At 34.5% G+C, this 16,820-nt stretch overlaps 1 protein-coding gene across 5 annotated transcripts in view; it reads left to right on the top strand.

The window, feature by feature from the left end:
- LOC149773225 (GRB2-associated-binding protein 1-like) overlaps nucleotides 1–16,820 on the top strand; it is a 144,667-nt gene that overhangs the window by 114,719 nt on the left and 13,128 nt on the right. For all 5 annotated transcript variants that reach the window (XM_089946626.1, XM_089946627.1, XM_089946629.1 and 2 more), the window contains 2 exons: nucleotides 7,531–7,624; nucleotides 13,347–13,434. In XM_089946626.1, the coding sequence (XP_089802752.1) occupies nucleotides 7,531–7,624; nucleotides 13,347–13,434 (182 nt within the window). The remainder of the gene's footprint in view (nucleotides 1–7,530; nucleotides 7,625–13,346; nucleotides 13,435–16,820) is intronic.

The raw sequence follows: 16,820 nt of genomic DNA on the forward strand, positions 1-16,820 counted from the left end.
ACTTGGATGGTCATATCTACATGGTTTTTTTTTTCACTAGAAGACTTCTTATAATCCTTCATTGATACTAAAAAAGAAATGGTGCAAATGTATGTTAAGCATGGCTGCCACTGCAGTCGTGTAGAAAATCTTTTTATCACTACTCAGTCAGAATGGAAAATCATCTTGTCATGGGGTCTGATTCGTCTTAAATGAAAATGGTGCTAATCTAGTGTCTGTTATGGCTGCCACTATGGCCAGCTTGAAAATCTTCTTGTCACTTCTCCTGAATGAATGGTCATGTCATCAAATGGTATTCATTGAAAGACTTGTTGAATGTTTTATTGATCATATATTCAGATGGTGCTGATTTGACATCCAGCATGTGACCATCTTTAAAGTCTTGTCCTCACCACATCTCTTTAAAGGAAAGTCATTTTGACACAAAGTATTTGTCAGAAGATTTCTTATGGTGTCTGTGAAAGTGACTACAACTTAGCATGACCACCAATAGACTTGTTATAATACCTTGTTGGTCCTAAATGAAAATGGTTCCAGTCATACATGTAGTATGGCTACCATGACAGCTGTTCACAGCAGCTAATTTGAAAATCTTATTATTGCTGAAGAATATGAGAGATGTTTTCAATACGCGCAGATAAAAGGAAGAAATGGTCCTATATTGAATTGTTATGATTGATTTAGGCAACCAACTCAAAACAACATGGAGAGCCACTTTTGGGTCGCAACCCATAGGTTAAGAACCACTGCTCTTGGTTGAAGAATGGAAAGTGTCTCTGATGCATTTAACCTTAGAATATCTTTGCATATTTCATGGAAAAGATTTTGCTTTAAGAACGGGATATTTCTTTTAAAAACCATGTCAAAGGTCAAAGTTCAGAAATTTGTTTGCAGATACTTATTGCTAAAATATTTGTCATTTTGAAGCCAGTTTGATTTTTTTTTTTTAAAGAGTTAACTAGACCTGGTCTTAAAGAGCTTATATGATGGTCTTTTCATCATCTGTCTTCCACATCATCTGTCTTCCACATTATCAGTCTTCCACATCATCTGTCTTCCACATCATGTCTTCCACATCATCTGTCTTCCACATCATCTGTCTTCCAATGTCCATCCATCCGTTTGCACAAGTTTGTTATCGCCACTCTTATTCAATGAACTACATGGATTGCCATGAAACTTTACGCCTACATTATGACATGGGGTTGTTACCAAAAGACTTTTATTGATGTCCACTTTGTCATGATGAAAATGGCACCAAGCTGACATACAGTGTGTGCACCACAGCAGCTAATTTGACATTTTACGAAAAACTGGTCTTATCTTGAATTCCTGGACTGTCAGTCCCATTAAGGGATTCTTGTTTTGCCATAATTAAGTGTGAGACATTTGTTGTTTGTGTTACCACATGTATTCTGCATTATTTTAAGGTAGTGCCATTACACACAAATTCTTTGAAATTTTTGTTTTATATTTTTAGCATAAAAAAGATTTAATTACTAAAAGCAAAGAAACCCATGCCTTTAAAAAAACATCTTGAAAAATTAAGTAGACAGTCTGGGCTGATCAGTTGGTAGTACTTGAACCTACAACCTTCTGGTCACATGTCCAACACCTTTTGCCGTAGGCCTTAGGCACACAGAAAATATGTGTTTTCAGTCAGCTGAACATACATGTTTCTCATTCTTTACCCTAGCACTTTTTTCCCCCATGGTTAAAAAAGTTTTTGAAAAATCCAGAAATTAATTTGTGTCTCTAATTGAGCTGGTTTTGACCAGTACATTGAAGTACTTGGGACATTATATATGCTAATCATCATAATATAATATTTTAAAAATAAAATTTAAAAAATACCTACCTACCCAAATTTTAAAACCTGTGCAATACTAAACACACATAATGGGTGGGGTGGGGGGGCTTTATGAAGTTTTTTTGTATCACTTAATTCTTGACTCCATCGTGACTCCTAAAGGGAAGCACTTGTCAAAACCTGCCTGGAACACAATGCTTTTCTTGGAACTTAACAGATATTTCATTACCACCTAATGGGTTAAGTTATTCACAAAAAGAATTAAACATGCTTTATTCCGTGTGATCATATTGGGAGAGACATTTTGCTTCCAAAGTACAGAGCTCTCAGCTTAGACAAAGGGAGCTAATTCTCCAAATGATTGGTACATAGGATTGATACATTGTTTTTAAATATATCAATGTGTGCTTCTTATGAGATTGTTTTTAAATATATCAGTGTGTGCTTCTTATGAGATTGTTTTTAAATATATCAATGTGTGCTTCTTTTGAGATTGAGCTTCACAAATTTTTTAATTTCTTAAGAGCATTGTGCAAGGTTTACATTGAATACAGTATTTAATTTGTCCTTGGGATTTTGGTAAGTTTTTGAGTTTTCACACCTAGCTTTTGATCCACACTTCACAAGATGGCTAAAAAGGGTTTATTTTAGAACATAAACTATTTTGGAGGATTTTCTAAATATAGAAACAATTTAACAGAAATATAGATGTGGCTGACATATATTGTCTGTAATTTTGGCACATTCAGGTGATGGGGGAGTGATTATTTTTCAAAACTCAGCATGAATCATGCAAATGAACATCTTAGAATACACACTGGTCATGATTCTGCTGGTGTGCCCTTGAACTTTGTGCATACATAATTTGTATTTTTCTTCACTTTTATGCACTCATTTTACAGATTATTGTATTTACCATGTATACTTGCTTATAACTTTCTAAGTTGATATCAGCTGCAATAGGCATAGACCCTGATCTACCATCACATAATGCACTGGCACATCAGGGCCTATGTAATTTGCTCTACTATCACATAATGCACTGGCACATCAGGGCCATGTAGTTTGCTCTACTATCACATAATGCACTGGCACATCAGGGCCATGTAGTTTGCTCTACTATCACATAATGCACTGGCACATCAAAGCCATGTAGTTTGCTCTACTGAATACTTATAATAAATTGCCCAAGTCCTGATCTGCAGGCACATTATGGACTTGACTTATAATCTAGTATTGATGGTATGTGATAGAATGGTGCTAGCAATATTACTGAACCAACTGACTGCTCCGGTGGCCTAGTGGTTAGAACACCCACCTTGGGATACAGGAGGTTGTGGGTTCAAACCCCAGCTGAATCAAATCAGAGACTATAAAAATGGTACAAACAGCTGCCTCACTCAGCACTCAGCATTAAGAGGTTAGTATTAGGACTGGTCGTCCTGGTGTCAGGATAATGTGACTGGGTGGGACATCATGCTACATGTCTGTGACATGATGCCTCAGTGCTAGACATCACTATAAACTGTCACATTGCAGACATCATAGTGATATGACTGAAAAATTGTTAAAATCCTAATCACACACACACATATTTTTGTGCATATCAGTTTTCACAGTTTTGCAGAAAGTGTCATTTTAATGGCATAGTCATTTGTGACCTAGGTCCTATACCTTTCACACATGGATAATTGCTCAGTGTAGCTTGAGGAAAAGGGATTGTATCTTTCAAACATGGATTATTGCTCAGTGTGGCTTGAGGAAGGTGATCCTTTACCTTCACACATTGATAATTATTCAGGATGACATGGAGAAGAGGATCCCATTCTTTTTACACATGGATAGTTGCACATTGTGGCTTGGGGAAGGGGATCCTATTCTTTTTACACATGGATAATTTTACTCATTGTGGGTATAAGTATATCCAGTACTTTTCAAACATGGATAATTACTCAGTATGGATTGGGGAACGGAATCCTATACTTGTAACACATTGATAATTGATAGCTGGGTCTTTAAATACATGGTTTGTTGCAACAGCAAAGTCTGTGAAAATTGTTACCTCTTGAAAAATAGTGAATTCACAGTAAACTTAAGCATGAACTACCCTTTGTACTCATTTTTAAGTCAGGTCCAACTGCAAACAACATGGACCATAAACTGCCATCACATAATGCTGGTAGATTGCGGTCTGTATTGATTAGTACCTACAAACTATATAGACCCAGATCTGCCGGCACTCTATGTCACATCATGGACCATAAACTGCCATCACATAATGCTGGTAGATTGTGGTCTATTTTGATTAGTACCTACAAACTGTATAGACCCAGGTCTGCCGGCACTCTATGTCACATCGTGGACCATAAACTGCCATCACATAATGCTGGTAGATTGCGGTCTGTGTTGATTAGTACCTACAAACTGTATAGACCCAGATCTGCCGGCACTCTGTCACATCATGGACCATAAACTGCCATCACATAATGCTGGTAGATTGCGGTCTGTGTTGATTTGTACCTACAAACTGTATAGACGCAGATCTGCCGGCACACTATGTCACAACATGGACTATAAACTGCCATCACATAATGCTGGTAGATTGCGGTCTGTATTGATTAGTACCTACAAACTGTATAGACCCAGATCTGCCGGCACTCTATGTCACATCATGGACCATAAACTGCCATCACATAATGCTGGTAGATTGCGGTCTGTGTTGAGTAGTACCTACAAACTGTATAGACCCAGATCTGCCGGCACTCTATGTCACATCATGGACCATAAACTGCCATCACATAATGCTGGTAGATTGCGGTTTGTGTTGATTAGTACCTACAAACTGTATAGACCCAGATCTGCCAGCACTCTGTCACATCATGGACCATAAACTGCCATCACATAATGCTGGTAGATTGCGGTCTGTGTTGATTAGTACCTACAAACTGTATAGACCCAGATCTGCTGACACACTATGTCACAACATGGACTATAAACTGCCATCACATAATGCTGGTGGATTGCAGTCTGTTTTGATTAGTACCTACAAACTGTATAGACCCAGACCTGCTGGCACACTGTGTCACAACAGATCTGTGCAAGGGCAATTTTTCTATAGGATCCAACTTAGAAGTGATTACATACAGTATGGATGTTTTTCTTATACTATGTCTGTAAACAAAATGATTTATCAAATGTACTTTTAACATGGTTGAGAATCAGTAATTGATGTTCTCCCTTACCTAACTTACCGGTAAATAGACAGTTTGATCAAAAGTTTACTAAATGTTCTCAATCACATTGTACAAAGGAAAAAACTTAAAAGAGGGAAACATGTAACGCCTAATAGAGCCATTTCACAATATGCATGTCAGAAGAGTTCCCATTCATGATATTGATCAGTGAAAATCAAATCTATGCTTTCGATATCACTTCTGGATGAATGTCCTTCATATGGACATGGAAGTGGAGATCAGCAATGGAAAGTCTGAATAATACCATGACGTGATGTACATGTAGTGTTGATAGACAAAAACAAGTATTCAGAAGAATAATAATAATAAAAATAATAATACACCTACCAAGATAGGTTTTTTGAAAGAAAAAACACAGCCAAGCAAATGAAAAATACCGCTTAGAAATAAGTTTTATAATAAAAGTTTGTTTTGCATTGTATTTTATCTTTTGCACTAAACCAATTTAAGCAAGTTCTTTTTAATTTATAATAATATTTGTCAAGTTATGTTTAGAGGTACATACAGTTTAGATATCAAAGCATGTTTACAAGTACATGTATGTAGTTTAAATAAACTGTTACTACAGTCAGTAGAAAAGCAATCACTATCCTTGCAGATTCTGAAGGCAGCAGTCCCCCCCCTTTGCTGTCAAATTTAAATTTAATTTTAAATTTAAATTTTCCTTAGTCCCTTTAGACTAATACCGATGTACAGATTTTAGTATGTAGTGAAGTCTTCTGTAGTCAAAAACACTTATTCATTAGTATTGGCACTTTAATTTAAACTAAAATTATTCAATAGTATTGATATTTTAACTTAAAACTAACATTATTTAATAGTATTGGTATTTTTAACTTAAACTAACATTATTCAATAGTATTGATATTTTAACTTAAAACTAACATTATTTAATAGTATTGGTACTTTTAACTTTAGAAAACATTATTCAAAAGTATTGGTATTTTTTTTACTTAAAATAACATTATTCAGTAGTATTGGTATTTTAACTTAAAATAACATTACTCAATAGTATTGGTATTTTTACTTAAAATAACATTACTCAATAGTATTGGTATTTTAACTTCAAATAACATTATTCAATAGTATTGGTATTTTAACTTCAAATAACATTACTCAATAGTATTGGTATTTTAACTTAAAATAACATTATTCAATAGTATTGGTATTTTAACTTCAAATAACATTATTCAATAGTATTGGTATTTTAACTTCAAATAACATTATTCAATAGTATTGGTATTTTAACTTCAAATAACATTATTCAATAGTATTGGTATTTTAACTTCAAATAACATTATTCAATAGTATTGGTATTTTAACTTAAAATAACATTATTTAATAGTATTGGTACTTTTAACTTTAGAAAACATTATTCAAAAGTATTGGTATTTTTTTTACTTAAAATAACATTATTCAGTAGTATTGGTATTTTAACTTAAAATAACATTACTCAATAGTATTGGTATTTTTACTTAAAATAACATTACTCAATAGTATTGGTATTTTAACTTAAAATAACATTATTCAATAGTATTGGTATTTTAACTTCAAATAACATTATTCAATAGTATTGGTATTTTAACTTCAAATAACATTATTCAATAGTATTGGTATTTTAACTTCAAATAACATTATTCAATAGTATTGGTATTTTAACTTAAAATAACATTATTCAATAGTATTGGTATTTTAACTTAAAATAACATTATTCAATAGTATTGGTATTTTAACTTAAAATAACATTATTCAATAGTATTGGTATTTTAACTTAAAATAACATTATTCAGTAGTATTGGTATTTTAACTTAAAATAACATTATTCAATAGTATTGGTATTTTAACTTCAAATAGCATTATTCAATAGTATTGGTATTTTTATTTAAAATAGCATTTTATAATTTCAGTATTTTAATGAAAATAACATTCCGTAGTAATTATTTGAATTAAATTAACGTTATTCTATTGTTTTTGGTATCTTAATTAAAGTAACATTATTCAATAGTGTTTGGTATTGTATTAAAATAACATTATATAATAGTGTTTGGTATTTTAATTAAATTACATTATTCTATAGATTTTGATATTTTAATTAAAATAACATATAATAGTGTTTGGTATTTTAATTAAAATAACATTATATTTTTTCGGTTTTTAATTAAAATAACATTATTCTATAGTTTTTCGGTTTTTTTAATTAAAATAACATTATTCTATAGTTTTTCACTATTTTGATTAGAATAACATTACTGTATAGCTTTCTATTTGCTGATGGCTGAGATGTACCAGTAAGTATGACTTAAAATTGGCCAGTCTGCCATTAATTTCATCACAAAAAAAACCCCTGAAGTTTAGACTTAAATGTAAGTTTAAAATCCAGGGGTCTGATTGGCCAAAATTTGATTTAGATGAAACTTTTGTCAATTAAATGTATTTGCCAGTCTAGACTTCTCTATTTCATTCCAGGAGACAAAGACATCTACTCCATATTCAGCACTAACAGGACTCGTAGCTTTAAAAAAAGCTCTTCCAGTTCAAACACTCCCATTATAGCCAGAAGGTATGGAGCTCTTTATTTTAATGTGATACCTTTTTTTTACCTTTATTGAAACTTGTCATAATTTTGTTTAATTTGTTTTAGGGAATAAAGACACAAATCATGTTAAGTCATAAATCAAGCACTTAAAGAAGTTGTTAAGTACATTTAAATGTTTAGTTCTGAAATACTGTGAAATTTCAATATTTTGGCATGGATACTCTTGATCGCTCACTCTGCCTTGTAAGTTTATGCAGAATGTCTGTAATTCTATAATAAAAAAGCTCAGGATGACTCAAAGAAATATGCTTCAGAATCTTGAACTGAACTCTCCATTTCTTACGAGTTGGTCCGTTGTCCATCTTCCATACATTGTCGTTTCTCCTTCATCCAATATCCATCTATCAACACAAGTTTGTTATTGCTACTTCTTCTAAATTACTTGGAGGGATTGCCTTGAAACTTTGCATTTATCCCTTGGTCTAGCTGGTTCTAAATTAAAACGGTGCTGCTTGGACATAGAATATCACCACAATTGGGCCATCTTGAAAATCTTATCACAACTACTCCTGAATGGATGGTGATATCAACACAGGGTTTTCACTAAAAAGACATGTCTGGTTGGTCCTAAATGAAAATGGTGCCAATCTGATGATGTTCAGTATAGCCACCATATCAGCTATCCTGAAAATCATGTTATCACTACTTCTCCTGAATGGGTGGCCATACCAACCGTTTTTTGGGGTTTTTTTTACAAGACTTATTCTAATGTCTGGTTGGTCCTCAATGAAAATGGTGCCTCTCTGATATCCAATATTGCTGCCTCAATGGCCATCAAAAAAAATCTTGTTATTGCTACTCCTGAATGCATGGCCATATCAACATTGGTTTTCACTTAAAGACTTCTTATGAAGTCTCATTTTGTCCTAAATAAAATGCAGCCGATTTGATATCCAATATGGCCCCCACAGCAGTCATCATGAAAAGCATTCTACCACTACTCTTCTTGAATGGATGGTCATATCAGCATGGGATTTCACAAACAAACTTACTATGATGGTGCTTAAAAAAAATTATGCCAGTCTTCAGAAGATGATCGTAATGGCAGCCATCTTGAAAATCTTATTGCAACTCTGCTTGAACAGAAAGTCATATTGATGCAGGGTTTTAAATAAAATTGAGCTGATCTGGCATCCACTGTCTTTAAACTCATATTATTACTACTACTGAATGGAAAGTCATTTCTTGAAAATATTGTTTCTTCTCTACAAATAGATGGCTGTATTAACTGGGGTATTCACCAATAGACTTCTTATAATACCTCATTGGTCCAAAATGAAAATATTGCTAGTCATACATTCAGTATGACTACTATGATGATTCACTTAAAAATCATGTAGTCACTACTCCCCCTGAACGGATGATCATTATGACATAGGATTTTGAAAAAAAGTCTTTAATGATGTCCACTTTGTCCAAAAATGAAAATGGTGCCAAGATGACATCCAGTAAGTATAACTCAATAGCTGATTGGAAGATCTTGTTATTGCTGAAGAGTGTCAGAAATGGTTTTAATACAAGACAGTTAAAAGGAAGAAATGGTCTTATTTTTACAATTCCTGGAAATTCTTTTTGCCCAGTAGAGCATCAGTCCTTTTGAAAGACTCTTGCTGCACTTAATGTCTATATCAAATGCTCCCCCAATTTCTTGGCCCAACCTCCACCCCCAGTCTCTCACTGCCCTCAGTTTCTGCCAATAAATTTGAATATACCAAATTTGTTTTTAGTTCCCCTGTTAGTCACTACCCTCACTATCTGCCGTCTGCCAAGCCTAATCAATGTACAATTGTTGTATAAATAATTACCACAGACCTTAAACATGCACTATGTATATCAGTCAAAACTATTCAGTTAGCAATTTCATTTTTCAGTAATTGACCAACTTTAGTAATTGTGATTAGTGTTATATCAACTTCCAACAGTGCATGGTAAACTGCTTACCATCTGTCACTGTCTCATTTGGCTGCCATTAAGACCACTTATATAACAGCCAGCGTAACTTAATGCTAGCATGACAACTTACAATTAAATTAATTAAAAGAAAACCATGTTACGTTCAACAAAATAATGAACATCTTATTACTTTTTGTATATATTTGAGCAGCCTAATTTAATTAAAATTCATCTTGTTGATCTTAGCATTATTTTTCGCCTGCTGGTTATAGACCAGAAGAGCTTATGGGATGACCTGTTATCTGTCCATCATTCACCTATCATTCAACATCCAGTGACTGTTCATCCATTAACAAAAGTTTGTTATTGCTGCTTCTCCTTAACTACATGGAAGATTGCCATGAAACTTTGCACATGCATATATTCCAAGATCTAGTTGGTTCCCCTTGAGAACAGTGCTGCTGAGACATCCAATATGGCCACAGCGGCAACCATGTTGAAAGTCTTGGATGGATTGTAATATCAATATGGGGTTTTCACTTAAAACTTCTTATGATGTCTAGTTGGTCCTGAATGAAAATAGTGCCAATCTGACCTCCAGTATGGCAGCAACCTTCTAAACGGAAGATCATATTGTCATAGGGTTTTCACCAGAAGACTTTTTATGATGTCTCTTTGGTCTTGACTGAAAATGTTACTGCCTGGACATCCATGTTGAACATCCTGAAAATCATGTTATTGATACTCCACATGAATGGATGGTCATATTAACAATGGTTTTCACTAAAAGATTTGTTATTGTGTCTAGTTGGTTTTAAATTGGTGATGATCCAACAGACAGTATGACCAGCATAGCAGCCATTTTGAAAATCTTGTCATTGCTAATCCTTCTTATGGTATCTAGTTTGTCATAAATAAAATTGGTGGTGATCTGAAATCAAATATCAGGGTTCCCATGCTGTCAGGAAAAAGTCAAGAGAAAGGATAAATTTTTTCCAGAACGTAAAAAGTCCTTGAATTTCACAAAGTTTGATGAAAGTCGTGAAAAACCCGGGAATTTTCTGCCACAACTTGACATCGAAACAATCACGTAACTGAGTTGTAACTAAACTGATCATGACTTAAATTTAGCGAGTTCTAACCAGAATATTCAGAGGTTGCAGTATGGATCATTTGGTTGCTTGCAATAACATATATGCTGAGGCAATCCAAATACCCAGTGGATTAGATTCGTCTAGTAGACTTTTATTTTCAAAGTCAGCTCAATATCAGTATCTTTCCTTACATGGAAGGTACGAAAACCATTCTAGCATCACAAGAGGCCAACATGGTGGTGGAAAAGTGTAGCCGATTACCAGATGGCATCACAAACTTTAAAAGTTGTTAGATCGAGTGATGCATGCATATAGTCCAAATTGCTGAATCTCAAAGCTGAAATGAGAAATTGTCGTCCCTTGTATTATATATTATATGAGCCCCTGTATCAATACAGGTTTGGGGACTGGTTTAACGAATTACAAGACAGCAAGTTGATTTTGTAGAACATTCAGTCCTTGTTTATACAACAGCATATAATTTTGAGGGTCTTTTTTCAAAATTTAAATCAGCCCTTTTGAAAATGTTTTTTAAATGATGGATTTTTAACCAGATCATCTTTTGGGATTTTACTTTCACAGATAAATTCAAGGTTAAACTCTATTTGTTACAAGACAAGGTTCTAATTATTTGCATTTATTATTTTTTTATACAGTAATAGGAAATGTTACTTTCTGTGAGTTATATATATATATAATAATGCAGCAAAAAAAAATTTTCTGTACATTTAAATGATTTTACATGCCAATTTGTAGGAATATAATCAAACGCGTTTCATGTGATATATTTTGTGGTTTTGTACATGATCATCTTTTCTGACTTCGATGTTTTTGGAGAGTCTTGAAAGAGAACCATCTTTAGATTAGAAAATGTGTTTTATAATCTAAAATGTTCTTTAACTCCATTCAGTTATGGTCATATGTGAACCTTGAAAAAAGTAATTTCATCCTGGAAAAACCCTGGAAATTACATGGAAATTTATTTTTAGAAAAAGCGTGGGAACCAGGAAATATGGCCACCACAGCAGTTATCTTGAAAATCTTATTGTTAATCCTCCTAGTTGGAAAGTCATTGTCTAGTAATTGAAAATGGTGCTGATCTAACATCTAGTATGTCCACCACAGTAGACAAGTTGAAAATGTTGTTATTGCTACTCCTGCTAAATGGAAAGTCATATTGACATATAGTTAATCCTGAATGAAAATAGTGCTGAACATAGATCAAGTTTGGTTACCACACCAGCAATGTTGAAAATCTTGTTATCGCTACTCTTTCTGAAGGGAAGGTAATAGCACCATCATATTTTAACTGAAAGATTATAGGATGACAGATGGATTCCAAAGAAAATGGTACCAATCTGACATCCAAGATGGCCACCATGGCAGCCATCTTGAAAATTGTGTTCTTGTTACTTAAAAGAAAGTCATATTGACACAAGGTTTTCACCAGAATTATCATGTTGTCTAGTTAGCTATAAATGAAAATGGTTCCAGTCATACTTCCAATATGATGGTACTAAATGAAAATGCTGCTGATCTGGCATTCAGTGTGGCTACCATAGCAGCCATCTTGAAAATCTAATCATTGCTACTCTTCCCAAATGTCCTTACTAATTATGATATAAAGTTGGTCCTGAATGAAAATGGTGCCAATCTGACCTCTAATATATCCACCATGGCGGCCATCTCTTGGAAATCTTGTGACTATTATCCCTAAACAGAAAAGTTGTATGGGTATTGCATTGTAACCATAAGACTTATTATGGAGTCCAGAGGGTCCTCAATGCCAGTGATGCAGATCTGACATCCAGTATGTCCACCATTTTGAAAAGCTTCTTTTTGCGGCTTCTCCATATTTGAAGGTTATGTTTGACATTTTTAACCAAATTACTTCATACGATGTTTAGATGGTTCTAAATGGTGCCCCACAGACATTCAGTATGGCTGCTACATTAAACATACTGAAAATCTTGTCACTAATTCTCCTGAATGGATGGTCATATTGGCATGTAGTCTTTACCAAAAGCCTTCTGATGGAATCTAATTTTTCCTAAATGAATATAGTGCCAACATGACACAGTGGCTAACTTGAAAATCTTATAGCTCAAGATTATCACAGCTGGTGTCATACCCAGCAGTTAACAAGAAATTATTTGCAGCCAGTACAACCTCAGTCCCTTTGAGGGATGCTTGCGTAAGGATCTACTGGTTGAGTATCTATCTATCTATCTGATCTCTCTATCTGTCTGTCTGTCTCTCTGCTCTCTGTCTATCTGTTTGTCTATATATATATATATATATATATATATATATATACATACATACCTTCCTACCCACCCACCCAGGTAGTCCAGGGAACACTGTTGGCATTGTGTCATAAACATCTATCAGCATGGATAAAACCATGTTAAGAAAGCAAATCATTTCATGTTAATGAACTAACTCTGGCCATTCTATCAGCTTCTTATTAAGAATCGATCTATTAAGTCATACAGTTTTCACTTTTTTGTGTGTACAGCATAATCTATTGATTACAGCCGCCTGTGTAAGCATTCTTGTTCACTCAGAAGTGAAACACTCAAACTGATTCGCTCAGTCTCATTAAGTTTGAGCTATTAAGATTTCACTCTAGTAGCAATTTCGAGCAAATTCTTGCACCTACAAGTTTTATGCAATTTTTCATCTGCTTTTTATTTCAGAGGAAATAATATCCCTTTGCCTCAGCGTCACCCAGATTTCTCCTCAAGTTCAGAGGATGAGGATGATGTGCTGGTTGACACAGCACAGGTCAGTTCTGTGAACTTTAAGCCATACTTTAAACTTTATTTATTTTGTGAGAATTGATAAAGTTCAATAATCAATGTAACCATGCAAATGGAGCACCATAGTAATTTCTGTGAAACCAGTGTTTTTCGTTGAAAATGTACTAATTTATTAGAAAGATAATTTGGGGTATACATTGAAACTGTCCAGGTGTTTTACCATTAAAATAGATTGTGTTCTTTTAGGTAAGCTTGACACAACAGGCACCATAATCACCTGCTACCATGATAAGATTGGTAGCAGTCCATTGAAATGTCAGATAGTTGACTGATGACTTACAAACGGAGTTTGGGGACTTGTCAAATATACAACAGTTGACTGCTGACAGATAGGTGGAGTTTGGATATTTGTCAAATGTACAACAGTTGACTGCTGACAGATAGGTGGAGTTTGAATATTTGTCAAATATGCAACAGTTGACTGATGACAGTTTAGATATTTGTCAAATATACTACAATTGATTGATGACAGACAAGAAGTTTTTAAGGATTAGTGAAATATACAAACATTGACTGATGAAAGATAATTGGATTACAGGGATTTATCAAATGTACCACAGTTGACTGATGTCAGATAAGTGAAGTTTAGGAATTTGTCAAATATACAATCGTTGACTAATGACAGATGGTCAGAGTTTAGATATTTGTCAAATATACAACAGTTGACTGATGACAGATAAGTGAAGTTTAGGGATTTGTCAAATATACAATGGTTGACTAATGACATATAGTCAGAATTTAGATATTTGTCAAACATAAGCAGTTGACTGATGACGGATAGTAGAGTTCAGATATTTGTCCATTATACAACAGCTAACTGATGACAAATAAGTCAGGTTTAATGGATTGTCAGTTTTACAATATTTTCTTAGAATTAAATGAACTTTGACAAGTTAGTCAAATGCTGACTGACTTGGAGCTGAGGAAACCAAAAACTTAGTGGACACTACTGACCATGGTTGGACAGCCACTTAACCCATGCCTATAATAAAAACATTGAACTTGGGTTAGTTCTTAGGTTGGTTGGTTTTTAACAGTCCTTTCAACACATCGTATAGAAGAAATAGGAATTGAGTTCCTTTTCCAATTACACACTAATCTACTGGTCCTTATGGCTGTCAGATATAGTATGTTAAATTCATTCCCTTTCCAATGAAACACAACTTTTATCCCTTAAAGTGCTAGTCGCAACAATAGTCGCGCTGATGTTCGAGGTCTCGTAGTGCTTGTTGCGACTTAAGTTGTTTTACAGGTAGGCAACAATGTACGCATCCTATTACTTCAACTTGCCATGACTGCTTGTAAAACTATATTTCATTGGTTTATAAAGGCCTGGAACAAGCATTCTGTTGTACTTTACTAAACATTCAGCAAAGAAGTTTTACAAATACTCGCTTTTGAGCATGTGGTACCTGAAAAAAATTAAAATGGCTGACACTGAATATGATGGTGATTTCTATCAACAAATACTGAATTCTGATAGTGATGACGACAATGATTTTGAAGGATTTGAGGAGGATGAAATTATTGGAGCTGGCTAAGTGTTGATGGAAATACCCATGAGTGATTTTGAGCCAGGAATCGACGTGGAACTGGAGTCGGATGTACATGCTGGCTGGACGAGAAAAGATGGCACGCCTGTCAACCCCCCATTCACTGGTACTTCAAAATTAAATGTTGAAATGGCAAATAGTGAACCTATCGACTACTTAAGACTTTTTTTTGACGACGAGTTATTGCATTTGATAGTAGATCAAACAAATCGTTATGCAGATCAGAGAGTTCATGGGGCAGACTTGAAGGAGAACAGTCACATGAAAAAATGGCAGCCTGTCACACCTGAGCAGCTAAAACTCTTTTTCTCATTGATTATAGCAATGGGTTTGGTACATAAATCGGATCTCGATTCCTACTGGGCTACTGATGATGTGATATCAACCCCATACTTAGCAAAAAAATGAGTAGGGATAGATTTCTAGCTATTTTAAGCAATTTACACCTGGCAGACAACGAGAACAATCAAGGTGACACTTTACTCAAGATCCGCCCAATGATTGAAAAAACTGAAGCATTTGCTGAGGTTTATTCACCAGATATGAACCTCAGTTTTGATGAAGCTACCTGCCCTTAGAAAGGTCGTCTGAAATTTCGAGTTTATAACCCTGCCAAACCTAACATGTTTGGCATAAAGCTGTTCCAGGTGTGCGAGGCAAGCAGTGGATATTATATTGGCTACCACATTTATGCTGGTAAAACAGGTGGAGACCTTGACAATTATTGTGAAGGACTAGAACTAAACACTGATGAGCTGAGTAAAACAACAAAAATTGTGATTGGTTTGCTTTGCAAGTGTAGTCTTTTGGATAAAGGACACAGAGTATATATGGACAACTATTATTCATCACCTGAACTTTTTAACGAACTTGAGTTGCTAAATACCTCTGCATGTGGAACCTTGCGAACAAATAGAGTAGGTGTTGCAGAATCAATGAAGGTTAAAAAAAACTAAACCAGGGTGAGTGTATTTTTCACAGAAAGGACAATTTGCTACTGGTGAAATATCATGTCAAACGAGATGTAAATATGATCTCAAGTTTTCATGAAGCTAAGGTAGCAGTGATCAATAAAACAAATTTTGCAACAAACACACATGTAATGAAGCCCACATGTATTGTGGATTATGTGAAAAACATGGGGGGAGTAGATTTAAGTGACCAATTTAGCCAGTACAATCCTGTAGTAAGGAAATCCAAGAAATGGTGGAGAAAACTATTTTTTCATCTACTGAATGTATGTATTGTAAATGCCTATCAATTGTACCTGAAATTCTCACCAGTACAGAAGAAACTAAGTCACCATGATTTCCGTGTCTCAATAGTGAAGTCATTGGTTCTGTAAGCAGGAGAGGTGTCAGAACCTACTAGGAGAGGACGAAAATTTGCTGGTGAGCAACCCAAACGCCTCGATGGAAGGCATTTCCCTGAATTTATTCCAGCTACACCTGGAGCTAAACGAGCACACCCTGCACATGATTGTGTTGCTTGTAATAAGAGAAGAAAGGACCATGAGGGATTCAAAAGAAAGCAAACATCTTTCAGATGTGAGACATGCCAAGTGGCACTTTGTGTACCTGATTGTTTCAGGTTATTTCACACTCGTGTAAATTACTAACAGAGTGAATGTAGTAGTTCAGATGAGCTAGAATAATACCTGAACAGGTAGTAAACACAATGGGTGACTTTTTAAGTGCACAAGTTGACATGAAATATATCAGAATAAACAAGTGAAAAATTTTCATGAACATTTACTACTGACTCTGGGGGTCTAAATTTACCTCTGACATTCATGGAT

Source organism: Sinohyriopsis cumingii, unplaced genomic scaffold (genome assembly GCF_028554795.1).
Source record: "Sinohyriopsis cumingii isolate HCF-2022 unplaced genomic scaffold, ASM2855479v2 utg000810l, whole genome shotgun sequence".
Lineage (NCBI taxonomy): Eukaryota > Metazoa > Mollusca > Bivalvia > Unionida > Unionidae > Sinohyriopsis > Sinohyriopsis cumingii.